This window comes from Rhinopithecus roxellana, chromosome 16 (genome assembly GCF_007565055.1).
Source record: "Rhinopithecus roxellana isolate Shanxi Qingling chromosome 16, ASM756505v1, whole genome shotgun sequence".
Lineage (NCBI taxonomy): Eukaryota > Metazoa > Chordata > Mammalia > Primates > Cercopithecidae > Rhinopithecus > Rhinopithecus roxellana.
Window position 1 is genome coordinate 7707409 of NC_044564.1, and position 27023 is coordinate 7734431.

Here is a 27023-nt window from a genome sequence, read left to right on the forward strand (position 1 = left end):
TGCTAGCTCCCACACATGCCCAGTTTTTATCCTGCATTCTACTCTCTCACACACACCAGAATATCATCCAACATGCCTTTGGGGTCTAGGGGTGAGTTTGATGTACAGAACCTACACCAGGTGCAGGATACCAGCTTACTTGTCTTGGTTCCAACTGAGGCCCACAAATATTAAGGAGGGCCTGAGATCTGTAAGGATACCACAAACAGTCTCACTTGTGGTCCACCCTTCTGTGATCCTGGGCCACCTGCCCAGGTGGTTGCACTGGTCCTCTCACTACAACCCAGGAAACCGCCATGTTCTCAGCATAGAGTTGGGCAAGAAAGCGAGCTTTAGAATAAACAATGTAGCTTTGAATCCTGTTGATTCTGACCTGTGTAACCTTGACTAAGGCCCCATTCTCTGTGAGCCTGTCTCTTCCTCTGCAAGAGAGGATACCACCTGAGACTCTTACAGGTTGGCTGGAGGGATTCAGTAGGCTAATCTACTGGAATGGCCTAGCATGGTCCCTGGAGATGAAACAGAGACCCATTCCCTCCAGGTCTCAGTGTGGAGCTTGATGGGAGGTGAGCAATTTATCTCCAGGACCCTCTCACACTGCTCTTAGGCCATCCCAACACCTTGCACATATGGGATGCTTAAACTGACCTTACAGTGCTCAAGTTCCAGAAGGAGGGATGATCTGGAAGGTCTAGAGAGGTGGACTGAGCTTGGTCCCTAGCCCTTCTGCAGCCAACCTAAACTCGGGCTGAACAGAGGTGGTATAGCTTAGAGAGCAAATTACTATTTTGCACCTGGATTTTCACTCGGCTGCTGACATTTCTCAGTTCTTCCATGGCACATGAGGAGCCCTGGCCTCACTGCAGAGCTCTCTGGCCTTCTCCAGCTCTCTATAACGAGAGGAATACCACCTGAGGAGGCCACGCTGAATGCCTAATCACACAGCTTCTGAATGTTCAACTCAATCATTACGAATTTCCAGAATCTGATTTCTCTTTTTTGATTGGCAAGTTTTTCTTCTTGAAATCGAATATGTCTGGCTCAAAGGAGCAAACCCCAGCCTTGTTAACCTTTCATCAGAAAACTGTCTCTGGGCCAGCCTGGGCTCTGAAAAGGTGAGTGCACGTGGAAAGACAGGCCTAGCCAGCCACCCTCATCAGGGAGACCTGACAAACGCACCACCAATTAGGGGCCACACTGCTTTTGGTCATGGCAGCAAATGAGTCCAAACAACTCTGGACAGCCACCCTATCAGGATCGAAGGGAGGGTAGTATCACGGTCACCCTATAGCAGGCACAGAGGCTGGATCAGAGCAGGAGAAGCTGGAGGGAGCAGAGTGGGGACATCACAACCCTACCTCTGCTCTCTCACACAAAGACATGGATGAGAGGGCAAGAAACAGGGGCAACGGAAAAGGAGAAATATGCTTTGGAAACAACAGGGGTTGAAAGAGAAGTGTGCAGGGTGTACTGCCTCATGGACTGTGGGTGCGTGACTGGGGTGGGCAAAAAAAATGACTGGATTGTAGACCACAATGCTCACCACCAGGTACCTTCTGCCCCAACCTGCCCCATGGCCCCTTCTTTCCACATGTTTGATTCAGGCTTGGGCAGCATTATCTGCTCTTGCTGGTGCTGGCTCTGGGCCTTCTCCCTCTGCCTGGTGGCACTGGGCCTCCTCTGGGCTTGGGTTTTGCCTTTCCCACCCAGAGGTGTGTTGCCATGTATTGCATGCAGACGGCCGCCCGAGGGAGTGTGTGCTCTGAGAACCTCGGTGAAGGCCAAGACTGGGCAGACAGGGTTGGGTGGGAGGCAGTGTCAGCAAATGATTCACAGCCAGCTCCCCCTTGCACACTGGGGACTGTGCACCTGCGCTGACCTAGGTACTAAAGGCAATGTCTCATTTAATCCTTATAGCAACCTATGATGTGGACCCCTCTATAGATGAGGAAACGGAATTTCACTGAGGCTAAGTAACTTACTGCAGGTCACCAGGTAGTGAGTGGCACAGCTGAAACTTAAGTCCAGAACTGCCCTATTCTAAAACCTGTGCTTTGTCCACTCTACCTCTTTGTCTCCAGGAACTGATCCACATTTGCTTTTCAGCTGGTACATCTTGGGGAAGCAGGAGATTATATTTGCTTTCTCTCTCTTCTCTACAAATGGATCTTATATATGTGTGAGCCTGTGTGTGTACATGATGTGTAATGTTTTTTCAAATACCATTTGAAAGTAACTTGCAAGCATTGTGTTACTTCACCCCTCAGACTTCAGGCTGCCTCTCCGCAATAAAGATTAACCCCTACAAAACTATCATATTAACATTAATCCCATATCATCATCTAACATTCCAGTCCATCTTCAAATTTTCCAACTTTCCCAAGAACGTCTTTAAAGATTTCTTTTCCTTAAAAAAAAAAAAAAAAAAAAAAAAATCCAAGTTAGGTTCACGCTTTGCACTTGGGCATGTATCCTAGTCTCTTTCACAGATAAAATCTTTATGCCTAATTTATCCTGTTGCTTGCTTCACTTGATGTGATTCAAGGGATGATGGGCCCCTCCCTTCCCCTGACTGCTTTCCCCACTGTGCTGCTCCTGCACAGCTCTGCCCATCCCTGGGGCACAGGAGAACGGGGCTCCCAGTCTTCCGCCTCATTCCTCTCCATTCCCTTCTGGGGGCATATATGACTGACCTTAGGAACTCAGAAAAACACACAAAATAAAATGAGACAAGGATCTAAATTGCCATAACACAAAGCTGTTTCTGTATGGAAACAAAATCCTTTTTTTTTTTGAGATAGAGTCTCGCTCTGTCACCCAGGCTGGAGTGCAGTGGCACAGTCTCGGCTCACTGCAACCTCCGCCTCCCGGGTTCAAGCAATTCTCCTGCCTCAGCCCCCTGAGAAGCTGGGACTACAGGCGCATGCCATCATGCCTGGCTAATTTTTGTATTTTTAGTAGAGACAGGGTTTCACCATGTTGGCCAGGCTGGTCTTGAACTCCTGACCTCAGATCATCCACCTGCTTTGGCCTCCTACAGTGCTGGCTGCGCCTGGCCTCACTTCAAAATCCTTATTTGTGGAAAGTGAATTTGGAAATAGTTTGTGACCACTAAGAGAATGTTCATTTTTCTTCTTCAAATGAATTAGAATTATAAGCATAGCAACAGAAATGAAACCAAATAACTTGCTGAATGCACAGCAAGTGCTTCAACAACAATCAATTATTCCTTAATTTAAACATCCACACCAATAATAAAACCCCAGGATGTGCACTGACTGCCAGCTCAGTGCCAGGCCCTGCAGTGGACTTTTGGTGGGAAGACAAGCATTAAAGAAAAATCGCAGGGCTGCGTGACAAGTGGTGTGTGCAAAGTTCTGGGGTAGCATGAAGATAGGAGCAACTCACTCTTCCTAGGGAAGTTGGGAGAATTTACCGGGAGGCCTGCTCTGGGGTTGGACAGGCATATCACGAAGGCGCTGAGGGGGAAGATGGAATCTTTAGGAGAGGCTGGGAGCAGGGGTGAGGCGGCCACTAGTGCATGCTTACAGTGGACCCCAGCAAGGTCACATGAAGTCTACGGGGAGTGCCAGTAAGGAGCCTGTGAAACAGTCCAGGTGAGCGATTATGCTGCCTGCACCACAGCTGTGGCAAAGGCGATGGAGAGGAGAAGATGAAGCAGTTTTCAGTGGCGGAAGGAGAGGATCTGGGGAGGGGGAGGGTGGAGCCTGGCTCTGGATAGACAGCCTGTGTCATTCCATAGGGTGGAAGATGAAGGAGTGAGTTTGGTGGGGAGTGTATGTTCAGACCAGAGGCCTGGGGTGTGCACCTGCTGGAGGTGGTGAGGAGGCAATGGCTGAAGTGAAGGGAACTGTGTGTGGCTTCCAAGCTCAATGGGGCAGGAGGAATCTCTCAGGGCACTCAGAGCCAAGGGTGCTGAGAAGGCATTTGCTAGCTCGGCATCTTCTCCACCCTAGCATGGGATTGGCACTAAATGACCTGGCTCGTGCTCCTGATGCCAGAATTCTCCATACGCACAGACAAGCCGGCAACCACATCCCAAGAACTTCCTGGGCTGCTATCCAGACCTCTCTGCCGCAGTTCTCTGAAAGCCACAGTGGTGCTTGGTTTTGGTTTAACCAGCTTTTCAAACTTTACATTAAAGAGGTTTAGAAACCTTTGTTCAGATGGGAGAAGAATAGAGGCAGCAACTTTCAATACACGTTTTTTGGAATCTATCAGATTGGAAGGCAGGCAACTACTTTGTTTGCAGGATCAATCATTTGGGGGAAACACAAAGAAGGGGGCTCTGGAAGGGGTTTGCTGTGATATTCTCAGGGAAGCCTCAGTCTCGGCCAAGGCCTAGAGCCTTGGCCATCTGCACCTAGGACTAGGGTCCGGTGTCACTGAACTCACACAATCAGGCCATTCTCCTAGCAAGGTGGGAGAGCCGCACACAGCCAAGAGAAGCAGAGGTGCTGCTGCTGCTGGCTTTGGAGTAAGAATTAGCTACTCATTCCAGCAACGCTGTCCCAGCGTGCCTCCTCATGTGTACGATGGGTAAAATGCCTTCTTCCTCACCTGCTGATGGCAAAATCTCAAGTCAATGCCCACGGATGTGAAAGCATCTATGGCTCACCCATTTTATTAAGTGTAGGGAGCACAGCAGTTTCCACAGGAGTCCTCAGGAGGGAAGCGGGTCAAGGCCAGCTATTCTAACCAAGGGGTGCCCAGGACTGCTGGGGAGAACACTGCTCCCTCACTCCTTCTATAGCTGTGGGAAGGAGGAGCTTCCATTTCCTACCCTAGGAAAGAAATTCACAGTGGGAATCCTTGGCTTGCCAGGCACCCTCTTGTTCAATCCTGCCCAGAGGAGGAGGAGGAATGCCCTCCGGGGGAATCTGGGAGAAGGAACTGAGCTCCATCACCCCTTCCAGCTTCCTCCTGGGGAGCAGCCAGCGCAAGGCCCTCCCGCAGCTCCTCCTTGCTAGGAGTTTATGGGCAGCTCCATGCTGGAGAGACCTGCCATTGTCCACTTATTCTGAGTGGAGGAATGCAGTCTTCACATTCTCAGGTGAAGTGTTTGCAACATTTGCCCTCAGGTCTAATGCAATATTCTCCTTTCAGGCTTATCAATAAACACTTTTATCTCATTGGACTGTCCCCTGGGCTTTGTTTCCCAAATGATACTAAACTTGAGAAGGGGAAAAACAGTAATTTAAAGCCTCTCTAAACTGTAACATCCTCCAAAGCAGGAATAGGCATTCTCAAGTTGATACTTTTGAATTCTTAAAGAAACTACAGGATCAGGAGGCAGAGGCTAACTAAAAACCTATTTACTTTGCTCTGACAAGCTGAGTGGCCTAACATGTCTGCTTTAGAAAACAAATGAATTATTGGCGAGTTCGGTTTGTTGACAAAATATCTTTTTTTTTTTTTTTTGAGACAGGGTCTCGCTCTGTCACCCAGGCTGGAGTGCAGTGGCACAATCTCAGCTCACTGCAACCTCTGCCTCCTGGGTTCAAGCAATTCTCATGCCTTAGCCTTCCAAGCAGCTGGGATTACAGGTGCCCGCCATGACATCCGGCTAATTTTTATCTTTTTAGTAGAGACGGGGTTTCACCATGTTGATCAGGCTGTTGACAAAATATCTTTTAATTATAGTATCCAAGTTGGGACTATGAGGTGGACTATGACTGATTACGAAGTGACTATGACTACGAAGTGGGCCTGGAGATGAAGAGGGAGCCTCTGTGGGGCCCTGGGAGTGCTTGGAGCCTACTTCCCTCATTGCCTTTATCGCTCCAATTGGGCCTGTCCATCTGCTGGTCTGTCTCATCAATATGCCCCACAATGGTGGGGACTGAGAACTTATTCATCTTACACATGGCATCTTACACATGGTAGGTCTCCATAGACAGATGAATAGACGCATACTTAAATGGAGGAATGATCACAGCCTGGAAGGAGGAACACTCCACTGAGGCAGAGGGTAAGGCAGCACCTTCTCTCCCCTGGTAGTAGCAGCTCTTGCCTCAACACTAAGCTCCCTTCTTGCCAGCCCCCGCTGCAGAGCTGTTGTCAGAGGTCTCTGTGGAGCTGCCCTGGCTAGCTGCACAGGCTCCAGCTTTCCCGGGTAGAGAGATGGAGGCAACAATCTCAACGGTTTCCATCCCCACTGGTAAGCTAAGTGTTCTTAAAGAATGAAATCCACAGAAACACAGACCCAAGGCAAGGATATCTTTTGAGGTTAAAATAGGGGCTCTCTCTGGCTGGTTACGATTATTTTGCCAGGGCAGGGTACAGCAGCTTTAATAGACATATCACATGCAGTCCCTGCTTGGTTTGAGAGCTGGTGTGGGCTCAAGGTGAGGTGTCTGGGCTTGGGTTTCCAAACTGGTGAAGTGGCCCTGGGCAGGTTCTTTCATGTCTGTGAGCTCCAGCTCTGGGTCAATAAAATACTGCTAATGGTCCCTTCCTCAAAGGGATATGGTGGAGACAACAAAAAAGATACCGAGGAGTCTGTTGGTTTCCAAAACGAGAATATATACCATTAGGGCTACGTGAGTGGATTAGGTGATCCACAGATAAACACTTCAAATTGTTCTATATGTTAGAAAGAACTTGTACTAGTATATTAAACCTATAATTTCACCAATGGCATCTCTGAAGATGAGTCTAAGATGCTATAGATGTCAGGTCTGAGTCTTGTTTAAAGAAAACTATCAAGTAAAAAAAAATAGTATAGATGATAAGAGAGTGTGGTAAAAACTTTTGAAATGAAACTCAAGAGACTGTTCTTTGGGAAGAATATCGAGTACTTAAAACTCATTCCTGCCGGCAGTAGGTGCTCTAGAAACGGTACTTGTTACGGTCAACAGCCCATCAAACCAGGGACCCGGGAAAAGACTCAAGGACAACGTACTATGAGGGCAAAGCTGGAAAGAGTTAAAAGAAAGGGGTCTGTGGTTTCCCTGGCTCAACCCCCCTCCCCCCGCAGCTAATCTGTCACCTAATGAAGAAGGGGCCGGCACAAGTGAGCTAGCTGGCAGTTCACTTACAGCAAACTGATTAAGAATGTTCAACCAACAGCAGACTGTAGACCTTTCCAGAGAAAATAAATAGAGTGTAGACTGTATGCAAATGTGTTTGTCACTTTGACAGCACGTCTCAATTAAGGCATCTCGCGGCTGTGGGTAGGCTCTGCGGCTGCAGCTGGAAGGGAGAGCCTGCTGCATGGCTGATACTAGGGGCTTGACCTTAATCCGCATGCATGCATTAAAAAAAAAAAAAATCCTGCCTTCCTGTACACTTGCATAATGCTGGCAGCCACGTGAGGGAAGTGACAAACGGGGAAAAAAAGCCACTTTCATCCTCTCCAGTTTGCAGACCGGTGAAGGCACAGACAGCTCTTATTTCAACAGAGTTTGGGGTGGCTTTTTTCATTGTTTATCCCCACCCGTGCACACACACATACTCTTATTCTGCATTTAGCTGGGAATGACATTAAAGAATCTCTACTTCTGGCTGAAATGGAAAGAAGGTCTTTCTCCATTTCAAATAGGGACTCCTTTTTTTGTGTTTCGAAAATGGAATGTTTAACACCATGAAATCCCTCTCCCCCACCCCCTCTTTCTCTGTAATGGGCTCCAAACTCCAGTGAGGGGCTCCTTTCATGGGAAGGTTGGTGTGTGCAGGAATGAGGACAAAGGAAAGCAGGAAGCTGACTCTGGAATGCCACGCTGGCGACAACCAGGGGCTGCGCTTTCAGCAAACACAGCCAGGGAACTGGGGTGCGGATTTCTCCAACAGGGCCTGTGCCTGGGGCTGGGGGGAGGCAGCTCTTCAGGGGAGCAGACACCAGTGCAATTTGAAAATACTCATTAACTAAATGAGTATCACCCTGTGGATTATTCTTCCTTGCATTTCATTTCAATTTTTATAACCCTTTTAAGTATAAAATCAGAAAAGGGAAGAACCTCCCCAAGTTAAAGATGTATAAACATATATTATCTGAAAATACTGATTAGAGAAGAGTGACTTTTATGTTCCAACCAACTCACCCCTTACAGTAATAACCTAGAGCAAGAATTTTGTTAGTTTCGTTCATTTCTGAATAGCTCAATGCCTGGTGCATAGTAGGCACTTGATAAAGGTCTGTTAAAAACAGGAATGTAGGCTTCTAGGTCCTTTACACGTGGTGAAATAGCAATCACATTTAAGATAAAAATCATAAAGACTCTTAATCATGCGTCATCTAATAAATGGCTACAGAATCAGGTGATTTAAAAATAAATAACCTTGCAAACTCTTGTTACAGCCTATATCTTGCCAAAAGAGCCATTTCTCGTAGATCTCTCCAAATGATGACTTTCACTAACCAAAAGTCAATTCAAGAGATGTAGGAAAGGGTACACAATCCTTTTTAACCAAAAATATAATTACAAATAGGAAGGGGATGCAAAATTTTAGTTTCTATACAGACTGCAATGTTTTACTTAAGGGAAAAAAAATAGACAATTTTTCAAATGCTCAGGTAGTTGAAAACAGTTGCTTAAAAAACTGAACCTCTAGAATTGTAGTGCGGGTGTTTACTCTCAGAAGCACGACTTCTGATATTGATTTTCAGGAAGTACATTAATAAAGAACTCCTAATTGATTTTTTTTTTTAAGACTTCGCTTGTTGCCTTTTATTTGAAGTGTGCAAAGAAGGGCCCGGGATGCTAAAGTGTTCTAATGAGATGCTTAGCTAACAGAGGCACCTTAAGCAGACTGCCTTGGAGTAAGGGAGGCAGCAGTGCATTTAATGACTTCATTCAACAGTCCCACTCATTTATGACCTCAGCCGTGCTGTCTCCTCAAAATTTTTGAAAATTTGCCTGCAAAACATGTTTGCACCAAATAAACATTTAAAGATGTGAAAATCTCCGTGGAGCTGCACTGCCAAAGAGAACTGAAATGAAAAACTGTCTGCTGCATGTGCTACAGCTGCTGCTAAAAGTGAAAAAAAAAACCCCAAACGGACAGGTAGGAGGGCCAGGGTACACACCTGTCCAAAGTGGACTGTGATTGGCCGCCGGTCTTCTCGGAGCTTGGGGTCCTTGGCCTCCACCAGGGGGGACGGTGCAGTCTTTGGCAGCTGCTCTTCTGGGGTGGGGGTGCAGCCATTCTCAGCAATGTCCTGCAGGGAGAAGGATAGTCGAGGGTTGGCACTGGGGTTCTGGCACCTGTGTTCCCTCTCACCCCACAAGGAAGAGGCCTGCCACGTGCCTCTCTCTGTGACATTTGGAGCCTGTCCTCCTGATGAAGATGGGGGGAATGGAGGGCTAATTTGGCTCTTTGACTTTTAAGAACTAGAGAAACCCAAACCATCCATGTCAAACTATAAAGATAACATAATAATTCACAACAGTGGGGAAAACAATTATTATTGTTCATCCTACTCTCTTACGCGGCTATTTTCATTTTTATATATTCACTTTGTCCACATGCAGACATTTAAAAATTACTTGCAATCACAGCTCATGCATAATTTTATATCCTGCTTTTCCTAATATATTACAAGCATTTTCATGTTGCTGCAAAGTCATTACAAAAATAATTTTACTAATGCATATTTCATTGAGCGGATATACAATAATTTAATACAACACAATTCAGTATTCCACTACTATTGGGCATTTAGGGCTCTAATTTTTTTTAAACGTTTGAAATGCCAGTGATAAATACTGCAGTTTTTCTTTCTTTCATATTATTTCTTTTTATGGAAATCCCCAGGAATGAAATTACTAGGTCAACAGATATAAACATTTTCAAGGCTTTTTATTCATTCTATCAAATTGCTTTCCAATTTACACCAACTACCAACAATGGATGCATTACCAGTTTCACGGTATTTGTGAGCCGTATCATTTTAAAAATGTATCACTAATTTAATAGGTGAAAAATTCGACTTCATTGTTGCTTTAATTTGCATTACTTTAATTATGAGTATGGACACTTTTTCCACATTTGTTTACTGATGATGTTGCTGTTTGTGAATAAGATGTGTTTGTTCCTACCTCTTCCTACCCCTAATCTTTCTGGCAGAAAATAAAAAGATTGAAGTCTGAATCAGCACTCTATGACTTGGGAAACATTTAGGGACCAAAGAAATCTTTTTAAATCCAGAAATTTACATTTAATTTGTGCTTCCGATGACTGAAGTCAAATTATCAGGAAAAGGAAAACCCCAATGTGCAAAAGGCAGGTCACGGCTCTGGTGGCTGAAGCTGGCAGCTGACTATACACACGGGTCATTTGGAGCATGGATGGGGCCACTCATGCATCAAGGGTCCCGTGTTTTACTCAAGTCAAGGAAGTTGCTTCAGTCTTCATTGGAACCAGGCAGAGAATACGTGTACAAATAAATATTTAAATAATCATTTTTCTTACCAAATAAAAATAACTCAGCCAGAATTATGTAATGAACACAAGTTCCAATTATTTTCATTGGAAAGCAAATACTTTGGTCAACAAAACATATCCCCTTAGTACTGATTAAATTCTGCACATGAGAAACTTGATACTTGGTTGCTTCTAACTTCTCAGCTAAGAGAGAATGGTGGGACATGGAGGAAAGTGGTCCCTTATTGAAAAATAATGCATTAAAGAAGAAACTTATATACATCTCTAAGACTCAATTTCCTCATCTGTGAAATGGGCATATGGTAGCATGAAGATTAAAGGAGACAGATAATACAACTGAGTGTCAAGAACATTATTAGCCATTTAGTAAATTATGGAAATTATACAACCTACCCTCCACCACCAATATTTGACCTCACACATCCAGCTGCCTACCAGCTGGCCTCCTTTCCTAAGGAATCAAGGCTGCCTGTAGAGGCCAGACCTGAGGAATCTGTACTGCTTGGTAAACAACAAACGGAGATGATGACCTCTTGGCTTTACAGGGAGGGCTTGGATCAAGTGGCCCACGTTTGATCAGCCAGTCTCAGCCAGGCTGAGGTTCAGTGATGAAAGAGGTTGTCGATGGCTAAACAGAAACAGCTCTTTTGGAAAGGGGCTGTCCAAAGGTGCTCAGGTCAAGTGGAAAAAGACAGGGAGGGGTTCCATCTGTGCTAGAAAACAACAACGGGCAAAAGGGGCATTTTGGATCCAGGTGAAGATCCTACAGGATAGACATGAGAGAGTGAATAAGGTCAAACATGAACAAATTCACTTTTGGTTCAGGTAAAATTTTGTGCATGGGTGTGTGTGCCTGTTTGTGTTTGGCTGAAAAAAAAATGAAGCTGCAAAGTAATATGGTAAGAAAATATTGGTATTAATAGAAAACTCTAAGGTAATAGCTATTTAGAAAAAAAAGAACAATTCACGTAGTAGTTTTGGAAAAAGTGTCTTAGTTCACGCTTATAAGTAAAAATACTATCTTATAGTTTTGTTTTTCCCATTAACTAGTTGTCTAATCTTTCCAATTCACTCAACCTCTCTGCACCTATTGCCTTAGTTTTGCAATGGGAGACTACCACCTGCTTGGCAAACGTCAAAGCTACTGGGAGAACGGGTGAAATGAGATATGAGGAAGCTTTGAAAAATGTCACAGCACTGTGCAAATTGAACCTCAATTTGCAAAACGGAGAGAGCGCCTGCTAAAAAGCAGAGCTTCCCTGTGTGGATGGCCCACCCCTGCGTTCTTCCAGACCCTTGACCTTCATTCTCACACTTAGTTCCCACAATGATCACAAGGTAAATGGGATTATCCTGCTTTTATAGGTGAAGAAATAGGGCTCAGAAGGGGTAACTTACCCCAGCCACATAGTTAGAAGGTGGAGGAGCCCAGAGCTATGGGCGCCCTGGTGCTTTTATGCCGCATCAACCCGTAATGACAGCACAAGTGAAGGTATTCTGAATTGAGGAGCTGCTCAACAAGTCCTCAGATGTAATCTCCTCAGAAGCCCCTGGTTACACTGATCATAGGCTGCCATGCTTAGCACTATCTTACTTTTGTATTTCTATCAACTGTAAGTTCATTGGGGTCTGGGTTCTCTAACCTAGAGCCTTGAATTTAGTACATGCTCCAAATAAAGCTTTGTAAAGTGGAGTTAAACATTTGGAAGGGAAATGTGTCCAATACACAAATGTACCTGTGTGTGTCAAAAAGCAGTGCTGCACCTTCATTTATTAGAAGATCCATAGATGCAAAAGGTTTCTTATAAAGTCCTATGGTGCAGGCTACCAATTTATTAGCCTCTTTACTATTTCTTCCACCTGAAGAAGGACAACAGCTTCCTCTCAGGATGCCACAGGCAGCAGAATAGGAGGAGCCCAAGTCAAGAAAGAGAGGCTGGGTATGGAGGCTCACGCCGGTAATCCCAGCACTTTAGGAGGTCAAGGTGGAAGGATCACTTGAGCCCAGGAGTTTGAGACCAGCTTGGGCAACATGGGGAAACTCTGTATCTACAAAAAAATATAAAAAGTAGCTGGATGCAGTAGTGTATGCCTGAATTCCCAGCTGCTTGGGAGGCTGAAATGGGAGGATCACCAGAGCCTGGGGAGGTTGAGGCTGCAGTGAGCCGTGATCAAGCCACTGCACTCCAGCCTGGGCAACAGAGTGAGACCCTGTCTCAAGGAAAAAAAAAAAGAAAAAAAAAAAGGCAGGGGGCATTCAAATTCTCTGTTCTATCTCCTGGTAGAGATCTTACACATGGTAGGGAGCTAATAACGGCAACTTTTGATTCCCATGATTAAAGAAACTGTGGCCTAAGAACTAATGTAGCTGTCAGCAAAGGGCTTGGGAAACAGATACTCTCAAACCCTTCTTGTGGGAATATAAATTGGCAATTTATATGAAAAACCTAAAAGATGTACATGCCCTTTGGCCCACTGCTCCCATTTTTAGAAATTTATCCTAATGAAATAATAAGAATTTCTTCTAAGTCTTGCCTATGCGGATATTTGCCTAGAAAAAAATTGGAACTCATGTAAGGGTCCAACAATGGGAATATTAAATAATGTATGTATGTCCATCAGATAAAACTGATGTAATCATTTAAAATAATGACACGTGGGCCTGGTATAGTAATCCTAGCACTTTGGGAGGCCAAGGTGGGCAGATCGCTTGAGGTCAGGAGTTTGAGACCAGTCTGGCCAATATGGTGAAACCCCGTCTCTACCAAAAATACAAAAATTAGCCAGGTGTGGTGGCAGACGCCTGTAATCCCAGCTATTTGGGAGGCTGAGGCAAGAGAATCGCATGAACCAGGGAGGCAGAGGTTGCAGTGAGACGAGATCGTGCCACTGTACTCCAGCCTAGGCAACAGAGTAAAACTCCGTCTCAAAAAATAAAACAAAACAAAATAAAATAAAGACATGTTGAAGAAATATTTAGTGGTATGAGAAATGCCCAGGATATAGTACATGAAAATGCAGGTTATAAAATGAGATTATTTTTTGTTCCTCTGTTTCACTGAGTTTTCCTCAATAAACATGCATTTTGTTTGAAACAGGAAAAAACCCGACCTTCTAAATGTCATTTTTAAAAAGCAGAAACAAGAAGCTAGCAGGAGAGTTAAACTTGCGCCTTCCCGAAGGGTCACACAGGAGGAAGACGCCAGACAGAGCTACAGAGCAGGGGCCACCACAGGGTGGCAAATCTCTTCCTAGAGCCCCAAGGGTCAGCTCAGAGAGTTACGGGGGTCCTGCCAGTTCCTGTCCCTTGGTAAAGCAAGGCAGTCAGAAAGTCATTGTATTCCTGTTATTTTCCTTGAGCGTTTACTGGAATCAGAAGCCATGACTATGCTCTAACCTCCAGCCCTCTGCGGAGAAGGCAGGCACAGCATACGGTAAGTCTCTGGACATGAGTCTCCATGAGAAATCGGGGAGGCAAGGACCCAGAGTCTCAGAAGACTAGAGGACAAAGAGGGTTCTGGGTGGCCTTGGGTAGGGGCTGGGGTGGGAACCGAGGAAAGGACTTATGAGCCAGCGATGAGAGAGTAGAGCCCCAGGCCCAGGGAGGCAGACAGCAGGGCCTGCTGTGGCCCAGCGGCCAGGGCATTCCACCCCTGGGCTGCCCCCAGGCAAGGAGGTGGAAGGTTTGAAAGGTCTGAAATGTTTTAACCAAGGGAGTGACTTGGTCAGTGCTGGGTCCTACACAGATTCCTCTGGTGGTTGTATGGACAACCTCAAGGGACTGGTCTCCAGATGTGCGTGCATGGGTATTTGGGCAGACTGGGTGTTTCAGATGTGGGACATAAGAAGACAGAGAGGGCCAGATGCAGTGGCTCATGCCTGTAATCCCAGCATGTTGGGAGGCCAAGGCGGGTGGATCACCTAAGGTCAGGAGTTCGAGACCAGCCTGGCCAACATGGCAAAACCCTGTCTCTACAAAAATACAAAAATTAGCCAGGTGCAGTGGGTGCCTGTAATCCCAGCTACTCGGGTGGCTGAGGCAGGAGAATCACTTGAACCTGGGAGGTGGAGGTTGTGGTGAGCTGAGATCACACCACTGCACTCCAGCCTGGGCAACAGAGTAAGACTCCATCTCAAATCCAAACAAAAGACAGACAAAAGGGAAACTCTCAATTATTCAGTGGCTACTAAGTGTTGCTATTTCAACACATTATCTCTTCCACTCCTTCCAACGATCCAGCAAAAACCTGTATTTCCTCTAGTTAACAGATCAGAAAAACTAGGTTCAGAGAGGTCTCGTAACTTACCCAATGTCACACGATTAATATCCTACACAACCAGCACTGAGCCCAGCTTGCCTGCCTCAAAAGCCCAAACACCACATCACCATGTGGGGGAGTTGAAAGGCCCCTGTGGGCAGAGGCCTTCCCGTCTGACTCACGCTGCGGGTGTGAGAACTCCCGTCTCCATTTACAGACTCGTGCCGCACCCTTCCTTTCCCAGGCCACTTCACAGCACAGCAAATGCAAATTAAAATATGAATATTGATATCAAAATAGTAACCAAAGTTGGAATTTTCTGTGATTGAGGCTGCAGCGTATTTTAATGTGTCGGGAGACAGGGAGCTGACAGTTGTGTGATAAGGTGTGAAAACGTCTGTTCTACCAGAGTCTACCTAGCTCACCCTGCCCCACGCATGCTTACTCACTCCCTTCAATGGGAACAGTTTGGCCAGAAATTCAAGCGTCTGTGAAAGCAACTGTGAATTTGCTCCTTTCAATCACAGAGACTCTAAATCAACAAGCTCGATTTGTCTTTTAAAGATCAAAGATTTGTAATCCCAGCACTTTGAGAGGCCTAGGAGGGAGGATTGCTTGAGCCCAGGAGTTTGAGACCAGTATGGGTGACACAGCAAAACTCTGTCCCTAAAAGAAATTAGCCAGGCATGGTGGTGCATGCCTGTTGTCCTAGCTACTCTGGAGGTTGAGGCGGGAGGATCCCTTGAGCCTGGGAGGTCAAGGCTGCAGTGATTGTGCCACTGCCCTGGGAGACAGAGTGAGACCCTGTTTTAAAACAAAGAAAAACAAAACAAAACAAAACAAAAAACAAAAAGAAAAGAAGAGGATCAAAGATTCAGAAACTTTACAAAGGGCTGTGAAATGGGCCCATTTGGCTAAATCATTTTGATACCAAAGAAAAAAGAGAAAAATTTCAGGGGTTCCTCAAAAGGCAAAAGAGGACATCCCTAGGTGGCTGTCTTAACATTGCCTGCAGGTGAGGAGAAATGTATTTGAGGCCACTGCTTTTAAAGCGGGGCATTCTCATGCCAGCCCTGCTTGGTGCTGCAGCGGAAGGCAATTTGTTGACAGTCACGAGCCATCCAGGAGGCATTCTTCTGGCAGGGAGACACTCCAGATGAAAGCACTACACTCTTCCTCAGAAAGCAATGGCAGGGTAGCATCTTTGCCATCTCTTCTTTTTCCTACTTTTGAGCAAGTCAGACTTCAAAGGAGGCCAAACTATAGAAGAACCTGACCACCTTGCTCCATTTATCTAGAGAAATATGTTATCCATCCTTCTTTTTTTGTTGTTGGGTTGAAGCAGAGCAGGTATGGAAAAAAGCCACACCATCGGATCTATTAACAATTATTTGCCAATGGTCATACAGATATCCTGAAAGCTCTGATTTCAAATGCTTTGAAAATCTGCAGCACAAATGAACAAGGGATGGAGAAGGGGCCCTGCTCAGTCATATTAGAGATGGACCCTCCACACACCATGGTGACCTCTCCACAGGTCGGCCCCACATTTTCTATTTGCAATTCAAACCCAAGGCGAGGGTGAAGAGGGCAAGCTTGGGTTCTTGATTATATCTGCAAGGTCACCATTGCTATGCAGAGTTAGAGGAGGCCAGGTGGCAACCCAGCACATTTGAAAATTGGATCTTTGTTGGAAACTGCCTCAATTTCATGGCAGAAACCAAACTTGAGATGTCTATATTAGAGGCATCTGGGGAGCCACGAGGTACATTCGTTGCCAGATAAAGGGGAGGAGGGAAAGGGGAGAAGGACAAAAAAACCAAGGAAATATTTTCTACTGCTATGTGAGAGGTCAGGTGCAGCCAGATCCTAAATTAGCTCAAGAAAGGGCGCTGGAGAGTGCTGGAGTCCAAGTCCCATAGATGCGAACAATGCTAGAGTTTCAATTACAAAATAGCTCTCTTCCAAGAACAACTGCAAAATATCAAGTCTGTGGAAATCTGTACGACCGAAGGGGGGAAAAGTGAAAATTGAAAAGGGTGCACTAATAGATCTGTCAACAGTCCAATGGTGACAAGCCACATTTCTATAAAATGCCTTCACCGTTTGTGTCACCTGAAATGTACTGACACTCTCTATAGAACATTATCTCCTGAAGCTATTCTTGAAAAGACTGGCAGGGGGAAGGGAAGGGGAGGGAGACATCTGCTTTAGATACTATCAAGGAATGGAAAGGGAGAGAGCGTGGAAGCAAAGTGATCTAGACTGTTTAAACAAACCTTTGAACAACCACATTAAAAAATCTGAGCTTAACTGGTTATTTGCAGAAATGTTACTTATCATAAGAAGGGGATTTTCCTAAGACCAGAGGCTTGCACATACAAGTAGGGAGGTAAGGTGATGTCTGTAGCTTAATGGTCTGCAGAGAGTGGATCTGACCAATGAGGGCGCATGGGGCCTTTGCCTGAGGAGGGACCCCTTTCTTTGCTTACTTCAGGGGATATTCTAATACCAACCAGAGCCTACGATCCAGGCATCAAGGAGGGAAAACTCCCCACTCCCTGCCACTCTGTTTTATATCTGCAATCCAATTCAGCTACATGCAACTGGGATGGGAGATAAAAAGGTATATTTAGGGACTTAAATAACATCCAAGTAAAGAATGCCACCTGCCAGTCTCTGGCAGGGTGCAAACAGACTACAGTTTAAGGTCTATCTGGATTTACATTACAGAGCTTTTATTTCAGGATGTGAATCTCAGCTGTTAAAAATCCACTCTCAGCTGAAACTAAGAATTTAAATGCTTAGTCAGAGCAAATTATTTTCCAATTAAAAGAAAGGAATCAATTCCTTCGACCCTTTCAAGTTAATTAGAGGTCTTTTCTGACTTCACAAAATTAAAACTGCTTTCAATTTTTTAAAAACTGCAGAGCTAGACAAAGGGCCTTATTAGAGTGGTACATTTGGGGGCATAGGGATAATGAAATAGGTGATCCCAAACATCTTTTGGAAAACAAAACACTTGTTTGAGGAAGGCAGTGTGCAATGCAATAGCAGTAAGAACACATAGCCACCAGATGTCAATGGAGCTGGAATCCAATTCTGGCTCTGCTAGGCTCAGGGTGGCCCTGGGCAAATGACTTCACCTCTGAACTGTGGTCTGTTTACTCACGAAATGTGAACAATACTTCACAGTGCTGTTCTGAGGACTAAGTGTGAAAGCTCCTAGCCTGGACCACCCTTAAGAGGAGCTTAAAGAAGTGTGGCAACAGGCCAGGCACGGTGGCTCACGCCTGTAATCCCAGCACTTTGGGAGGCCGAGGCAGGCGGATCACGAGGTGAGGAGATCGAGACCATCCTGGCCAACATGGTGAAACCCCGTCTCTACTAAAAATACAAAAATTAGCCAGGTGTGGTGGCGTGTGCCTGTAGTCCCAGTTACTTCGGAGGCTGAGGCACTCCAGCATGGCAACACAGTGAGACTCCGTCTCAAAAAAAAAAAAAAAAAAAAAGGTGGCAACAGTAATAACGATGATGCCATTCATAATAATATAAAAAAGCCCTCCCTGTTACAGTAACCTCACTGTCTTAAGTCTAGAAATTCAATCTGGGGGCATAAAAAGGAATGAATTAATGGCATTCGCAGCAACCTAGATGGGATTGGAGACTCTTATTCTAAGTGAAGTAACTCAGGAATGGAAAACCAAACATCGTATGTTCTCATAAGTGGGAGCTAAGCTATGAGGATCCAAAGGCATAAGAATGACACAATAGACTTTGGGGACTCAAGGAAAGGCTGGGAAGGGGGTGAGGGATAAGACTACAAATTGGGTTCAGTGTATACTGCTCAGGTGATGAGTCCACCAAAATCTCAGAAATCATAGCTAAAGAACTTACTCATGTATCCATATACCACCTGTTCCCCCAAAAGCCTATGGAAATAAAAAAATTAAAATAAAATAAAATACAAAAAAAATGTCAGATTAAAAAAAGAAAGAAAAAAAAAAGAGATTCAGGCTGGGGGAATCTTAGCTAGGACATAGCTGGGTGAAGACAATCAGAGCCCTCCCCTCCACACTCAGAGTCTCAACAGCGCCCACTGGGTTATGCTCACTTGGTCCCCCAGGGCGAGGTAAGCCCACAGCATTCTGCTCAGCCCCACCCCTTGTGCTGTGTCTGGGCGGTGGCCATGTGCATGCTGGACCATGGCAATCATTCCCCAGAGATGCTCCTTGGTTTTGGTTACAACCGGCCCTGGGGCAGAGGTCGGCCATAGGCGGTGGGCGGATGCCAGATGGGAACACCAAGCCAATTTCTACAGATGCCTGTGAACCCAGGCCTAGTGGGGTGGGCAAGGGACAGCCCGACAGTGGTAACTCTGAACTTGCTCGCCTTTGTGGGTTTAAGCCAGATTCTTAATGTTATTTGAAGACAGTTTTTTGTCTGTGAATATTTATAACAGTGTGAAAACTCCCGGACAGCTGGTAATGCATTTTGAAGTGTGTTAACAACACTGTATCAAACAGCCCTCTATTGATCCCCTCATACTTTTTTGTGGTCATGCATTTCATACATGGTGCTTATACATTTTGAATAAGAACTTCAAGTACCTTTTGCTTCAAGCGGTTTTTCACCTCTTTTATTCCCATTTTTGCATGATCTTTTGCCTGCATGAAAAATTAATTTAAGTTAAGATTCCCTTTCTGTTTCCAGCAGGGACTATGCTTGATTTCAGTCCGTCGAGAATCACCTTCTCTGATTACTAGAAAAAGGAAGGAAAAATGGGATCATCAAGTCGAAAACATAATGGCTATGAAAACAAATACAACGGTAAAAGGTTTAAAAAAAAAAAAACCCTTAAAGAGGCTGGAGAGATTTTATTTTCTGCATTTTGATGGCACAGATTTTTTTTTTTTGTTCCCTTCCAAAGCCCTTCTTTTGCTCACTATAATTATTTATCTCGGCAGCCTGGTGACAGCTACCAGTAAGAGTACAGCAGCCGTGTTTCTGGCTGGAAGATTCAGAATATCCATTCTATTTCACTAGGGCACGGCCTCAGGACCGATTTTCTACCCAGGCTGAATGGCCGGAACAGACACATTGCTGGGTTTCTACAGTGCCATTTCCTACATCTCACTTTGGCAGACACCCTGGCTTTGATTTCAGGTCATTTTAGACCTGTGTGGTTCTGCTGGCAGCCACCCACCCTGCTAAAATGACCACAGTTTAAGCACAGAGAGGACTAACACAATTAAAAATGGAAATAAAATAAAACCACCCCGCTTCAGTGGCTCACGGTCAAATTAGCAAGCAGAAGTCACAAGAAAAAATACGCGATGCTTGTGAAAGATGGAGCGCCGGGAACAGATGTGCTCTCCTATTTTCACTCGGCTGTGGACACGAGTCTTACAAATAATGCATTTCCTATAGGGCAGTGATCAGAGAGATGATGAAGAATTGGGGACAAAAATTAAGTGGTGTAAGCCACCGCGAACACTCTTCAGTAACCTGCAAAGGAGCTGCTTTATTTTGACTCAATAATGGCGATGCCTGCAGGAAGGCTTTGCCAGACACCAGATAGACCATGCTTCTGGGTCTCAGAAACAGGCAGGGTGCAGCCACCTAGTCTGCATTTTAAAAGCTAAAACCAGTAGCCTCCCATTTCTCTACTGTGGCAAATGTGAGCACCAACACTATAAATCAAAAATGTCACTGAACCGGTTATAATAATCTGCTAAATAATTTGAAGAACATTGAGACCTTCAGGAAAGAGCTCAGCAGCCTGAGTCATCTCTGCAACAGAGGACCAGGTATACTTAAGAGTCTCATCACTCGGCTGGGTGCAGCAGCTCATGCTGGTAATCCCAGCACTTTGGGAGGCCAAGGCAGGAGGATTGTTTGAGCCCAGGAGTTCAAGAACAGCCTGGGTAACATACGGAGACATGTCTGTCTAAAAAAAAAAAAAAAAAAAAAAGCCAGGTGTGGTGGTGCACAACTGTAGTTCCTGGTGTACTGGGGAGGCTGAGGTGGGAGGATCGCTTGGGCCCTGGTGGTCAAGGCTGCAGTGAGCTGTGATCGCACCACTGCACTCCAGCCTGGGCAATAGAGCAAGACCCTGTCTCAAAAATAAGTGAATAAATAAAGAGTCTCATCATGCTAAGGGACTGATCTGTTTTGGCTCCTGAGAGCAAGACCAGTACTTACGAACTTGTAGACAGTCTTCATGGCTGGGTTTGCTTTGGTCTTTACAGTATTCAGAATTGCTCCACTTCCTTTCTATAATAAAAATGTCAATTAGCAATTTGGGCTGAAGATAGAGTCATCCAACACCAACAAAGACTGCTTCGCTTCAATCAGGCTAAGCAACATTTCAAAGGTATGTAAATGCACATCGAGAAATAGGCCTGGATGATAGCTGGTCGCAGCCAGCCAGTTATGGTCCTGGCGGAAGGGCTCTGGGTGGGAGCTGTGGGTGCGTGGGTGAGTGTGGACTGGGGATGAGGAGTGTGAATTGGCGGAGGGGGACTCTAGTCTCAGTGCTCTGCTTGGCACCTGTTCCCTGGCTGGAGGGAACTGCATCGCAGGCTGCCTAAGGCAAGGGCTTCCCTATGGGCATCTGTGGCTTTTCAAGACATTCTAGTTACCACGGATGACACTCAGGTAAGTTTAATAACCATGGACTCCACAGCTGACACCAAGCCGGGGCAGAAAGTGGGGCCCTGCTCAGCCAGGATCGTTGGGAAATACGTTGCCCTCACCGTGCAACTTCCTTTTCTTGCCTTGGTTTTCTGTGTTGTTTTTTTAAATCTCTCTGGTAGGCTGCCTTCCTTAACGTCTAAATCTTGAGAAAAGGAAAGAATGAATAGCCACAAATGTTCACCATGGCTTTAGTTAAATCCGACACAGCAATTTCTCGCTCACTTTCTTTAGGAGCAAAAGTGGGAGGAAGGAGAAGGGAAGGCCGTCCGGCTCCTAAAGGAGACAGTGGAGGGACCTGAAGTGCACAGGGCACGTTTTCATAGCTGTCCGTGAATCCGTTTCTCAGTCTCATCCCTGCAGATACATCGTGAGGGTTCTGAAGGCACCAGGCCGAGGGAGGCCTGGTCTCTGCCTTCTAAAACCTCCAGTCGGAGAGGCAGGACAGCACAGTAAATAATTACAACAGCAGGTGATGTTGGCTGTAATGGCTGTGTGCACAGGGAGCATGGAGACTTGGAAGATCAGGGAAGGCCTTGGAGATGAAACATTGGACTTGGTCCATGAAGGATAAATAGGAGTTGATGTAGGAGATGGGAGGAGAACATTCTAGGGACAGGAAATAGCACATAAAAGAAAATGCAGAAGCTGAAAAGCCGTGGCGTATGCTGTAACAAGTGGCTCCTGTACTGCACCATGACACACTCCCATGAGTGTATCATCAGAGAAGCAGTAAGTGAGGCTGGGAGGCCAGATGAGGCCAGCTCGTGAAGGGCCCGGAATGCCAGGCTAAGGGGTCTACACTATGGAGCATTTTTAATCAAATTCATCACAGAATCAGGTCTGTGTTGGTTTAAAAAAACTGATTCGGATGGAGAGAGGCTGGAACCAGTGGGTACCTAAGAGAATAAGATATAGTAATGTAATTATTGGTCTTAACATTTAGCAAAATTTTTGGTAACTGCCCACATTAGAAATTTTGAGCTTTAATTAAAAACATTACAATTTGACCTAGAAAGCATTCTATGTTGTAGGACAATGGGAAATTTTCACCCACTCATTTATTCCATACTGCTTTCCAAAATTACTCAGTATCCCATTTAAATGGTCCTTTGGAGTATTGAAACTCCCTTTATCAATCAATCAACAAGTCCTTATTACTCCTCTCTGATTTGCCAAGTGCTGTGTTTGGCCATACAAGAGGAACAAAGGAAGTCTTTCATGAAGGAATTGCTTACTCTCCGCCAACTGCAGCCACTTCCAAGGGACTTGCCTGGCAGCAGTGCACTGACGCATTAGCAGGAGGGAACACTTATCACTTGATGCTGGAGTTGCCTGCTTCGTGCCCGCCTCCCCAGCAAGACAGGGAGCTCCCCCAGGGCAGGGCCTATACCCTGCTCCCTGCTGCATCCCTAGTACTCAGCATGGTGCCTGGCACACAGTAGGCCTTCAGGACACCTCAATTATAAACTGATGGAAGGGAAAGTCAATATTTCAAATTCTGTAGAGGCTTCAGAAGCCCTATGCCACTGGCTTCTGACACATCAAGATACTTCACAACAACAGTCAACCTCCCAGTGATGTGTTCTCCATCTTCCCAGGAGCCTTTGCTGTGAAAGAGGTTACACAGCAGCAAGAGGGCACATTTTTGGTTTGCCTGTGATCGTGACAATTGCTCTGGCCCTAGAAGGAGACCCCCCCCAAATGCTCTAAAACAGCAACATTCCATTCAGTTCTCCTTGGCTGGCTTCCTGCAGAGGAGGAAGCCTCTCATGCCTTTTTCTGACCTCACCAAGTGATGGCTTTGGACAATCCCACCCTTCTAGTCTCCATCTGGCATGAGAAGAGCCTGGCTTTACAAACAAAGGCATCTCCAGCAGAGAGAATGGAGTGCTTCGGGATGGAAGGGGAAGTATAGGGAAGCGGAAGGCTGCCAGGAAGCTAAGGCAGGAATCCAGGGGGCTGAGAATTGGGTGCACGCTTACCCGGACGGTGGAGAGCCACTGATGGTACAGTTTGTCACTGCCTAGGGAAAGAGAAGTCAGAGAAGCTGTTACTTAAAGAGGTGATTTGTCCTTGGGAGTCCTTGAAATTGCTTTTTTGTTTTTTGAGACGGAGTCTCACGCTGTCGCCCACACTGGAGTGCACTGGTGCGATCTCAGCTCCTGGGTTCAAGCAATTCTCCTGCCTCAGTCTCCCGGATTACAGATGCCCGCCACCACACCTGGCTAATTTTTGTATTTTTAGTAGAGATGGGGTTTCACCATGTTGGCCAGGCCGGTCTCGAACTCCTGACCTCAAGTGATCCACCCGCCTTGGCCTCCCAAAGTGCTGGGATTACAGGCGTGAGCCGGCACGCCCAGCCGAAATTGCTTTCCGCATTCAGGACTTGGAGATCCCTGTGGAGGGTCCCACATCCTGCTCTTAAAGGAGGCGGCAGCGAGCCACTGTCACAGGTTTCCCTCTCAAACAGAGCCGATCATGCAGTGCCCTGACTGCAAACTCAGCCACCACCCCGCTGCCTGCTGGCTGGAGGTCAGGCTCCGAGGCTGCCCCGCCACTCACGTCTAGTCGTGCCTGGTGAGCTCTCCATCCTGTGCTGCTGTGACGCTGCACCACCTTACGTTATGTCCCACCACAGGGAACTACTTAAGGGACCACGGGGTCGGTAAGCCAGCATCCTCGCAGGCCTCCAGGCCCTTGCAAATACAGCTCCCTTGCCTAGTCACCACATCCTACTCTCTCTGCTTAGTAAACTTGGCAGGCAGCTCAGATGTGATGTCCTCTGCAAGCTTCTTCCTCTGAACAGCCCTCTGGAATAGGTAACAGCCACTGAGACATCCATATTCTGGGAAGTACTGTGAAGGGCACCAGAGCAGGGACCCCCAGGGCTGTGTGCCCCATTGAAAGGACCCTGCTGGACACACACTGAACCCTCAGAGAATGAGACGGTAAGAAAATGGAGGTGTTGTTGGTAAACTCTGTTCATTTTATATGGTGAGTCTTAATCCACTGAATAAGTGAACTCAGTTTAGCAACACCTAAAGCCTGTTTTCCTGGAACTCACATGCAACCATTAGAACACAACTCTAGCCTGGCCTCCTTTGTTAAGCCCTCACATCACACAGTAAGGATTAACAGAGCCCTATTCTAACTGCACCGAAATCTGTTTCTACTCCTTTTCCTGCATTGGTTTAATTTCTGTTTGTCTTTAGTCATGCATTTCTCTCTCCTACCTAACACCTCTTGAGGGCAGAACTGGGTCCTCCGCTTTTTACTCCATGGGGCTCTGGACATAGCAGGTGTTTAGGAAATGCTTATCAGCGACTGGCTATTGCTGTTCGTAGACTTCATGGTGATTTTCTTAACTGTGCTTTCCATACAGCACAGGCTGGGAGGGCCTGCAGCGTTTATAGGTGGATACTGTGCCTTGCTCTGTGAGCTTAAAAACTGCCAATTGGATTATCACAGTAGTCCAGAATAGACACACACCCAGCAATAAAAGGGGTGTGTGTCTATTCTGGACTACTATCAGCCAGCAGCATGGGTGTTATTTTGCATCTGGTTTTGCCTTCGCTGCCAAAGACTGAGGCAATGGGATTTGGAAAGGTCAGATTGGCATTCAGGAGGCCGACTCAGCCACCAACACCTCTCTGGGCCTCAGATACCTCCTCTGAAAAATGAGAAGACAAGCCCTTCAGTTCTTCAGATCTGCAGAGACCAGGCACTCAGCAATAATTTGTCATATTTTAAAGAAATAGGGCTGGGTATGGTGGCTCATGCCTGTAATCCCAGCACTTTGAGAGGCCGAGGTGGATGGATCACCTGAGGTCAGGAATTTGAGACCAGCCTGACCAACATGGTGAAACCCCATCTCTACTAAAAATACAAAAATTAGCTGGGCGTGGTGACACATGCCTGTAATCCTGGCTACTTGGGAGTATGAGGCAGGAGAATCACTTGAACCTGAGAGGCGGAGGTTGCAGCAGTGAGCGGAGATCACGCCACTGTACCCCAGCCAGGACAAGAGAGCAAGAGTCTGTCTCAAAAAAAAAAAAAAAAAAAAAAAAGAAAGAAAAGAAAAGAAAAAGGAAAAAAAAAAAAAAGCTTACTGTACATGGTCCCTATGCCAGGGACTGTCCTGGATGACTGTATAAACCTTTCCTCATATACTCTGATTTAATCTCAAAAGGAACCCTGTGAGGTAGGACATGGTACTCTCAGGGCATGGATAGGAACTTTAGCTAAAGGAGGGGAAATGACTCACCCAGGGTCTCGAAGCTTGTGAGGAGACAGAGTCCTGACTTGAATCCAGGCCTCCTAACTGAATATTGCACGTGCTTCCCAGTGGACCACGCTGGCCACTACTTTAACTAGACTGTCTAGACAGGGGAAGCAACTGACCCTAGGCTGGGGGATTTCATATGGGCCAGTGTGCATTTTGTCAGAAAACGAAGAAGAATTCTTCAAACATTTCAAGGCCAAGCTTGAAATCAGTCTCTTCCTAAGCCCCAGTAAAGGAAAAGCAAGTCACTGCCACTCCTTGTCAAATATGCCCTATACGATGGCAGCCTGCAGCCCCGGAAGGAAAATGAGATGCTTCTCACCAGCGTACTCGCCCATGTTGATTTCCTCTTCAAAAACATCACTGAAACCTTCGCCGGAATTGAGAAGATCTAATCGACCATCAATAAACTATAGAAAGAAAGAAAGAAAGAACAAAAGCACAACAGCTCTTACGAAGAAAAGGGGGAAAAACCATTCAGCTGGGCGCCTTACTGTATCCAAGGTAGGAGTTTTCTAAAAGTAAGGTTCAACAGGCAAGTTTCTTTCTAAAATACCGGCTGCATGTTTATGATAACTTGGAAAACCACATGGCAGATCTGCAAAGGGTCTGTCTGGTCAGTGACTGCCCTCTTCACCCAATCCCCCTCCCCTGAGCCTCTTTTGCCTGGGGCCTGAGTCCCATCCATGCCTGTGGCCTCAGTGCTTAGAGTGGAGACAGCTGCAGAAATCCCCGCCAGGGAGCCAGACCCACGCCAGACCAAGGAGGGTGGCACCTGCTTGAAGAGCTGCAGCTGCGTGGCGTTCTGCAGGAACTGCCTCATGGCTCCAGAGCGGTAGTGGGACACGAAGGCTTCCTCACAGAAAGTGATCGGCTCCTCCTGGGAAGTGCAGAGGGGAGAGGAGGGTCACTGGCATAGTGTAAGAGCCATCAGTTCTGAAATTCCTATATGCAGAGCTTCCCCATCTGCTATTTTTTTTTTTCTTTTCCTTTTTTTTCTGAGATGGAGTATCACTCTGTCATCTAGGCTGGAGTGCAGTGGCGCTATCTCAGCTCAGTGCAACCTCTGCCTCCCAAGTTCAAGCCATTCTCCTGCCTCAGCCTCCCGGGTAGCTGGGATTACAGGTGCCCCCCACCATGAGTGGCTAATTTTTGTAGTTTTAGTAGAGATGGGGTTTCACCATGTTGGTCAGGCTGGTCTCAAACTCCTGAACTCAAGTGATCCACCCACCCTGGCCTCCCAAAGTGCTGGGATTACAGGTGTGAGCCACTCTGGCCCCCATCTGCTAACTTTTCTAACCCTCATGAGTGCAGTAGCTATTATCAAGGAATTCATTTCTAAAGGACGAGGAAATGGATGAGGAAGCTGTTTCAGA

General features: G+C 46.1%; 1 protein-coding gene across 5 annotated transcripts in view; it reads right to left on the reverse strand.

The window, feature by feature from the left end:
• The window catches only part of DENND1A (DENN domain containing 1A), a 76709-nt gene extending 50136 nt beyond the window's left edge, over nt 1-26573 (reverse strand). For 3 of the 5 annotated variants that reach the window (XM_030919515.1, XM_030919518.1, XM_030919514.1), the window contains exons 1-6: nt 26423-26573; nt 25970-26057; nt 23348-23388; nt 20871-20942; nt 19277-19333; nt 9050-9181 (exon numbers count right to left, since the gene is read on the reverse strand). In XM_030919515.1, the coding sequence (XP_030775375.1) occupies nt 9050-9181; nt 19277-19333; nt 20871-20942; nt 23348-23388; nt 25970-26057; nt 26423-26470 (438 nt within the window). In that variant the 5' untranslated portion in view covers nt 26471-26573. The remainder of the gene's footprint in view (nt 1-9049; nt 9182-19276; nt 19334-20870; nt 20943-23347; nt 23389-25969; nt 26058-26422) is intronic. The other 2 variants (XM_030919517.1, XM_030919516.1) reach the window with 1 other exon arrangement.
• Between the last annotated feature and the right edge of the window lie 450 nt (nt 26574-27023).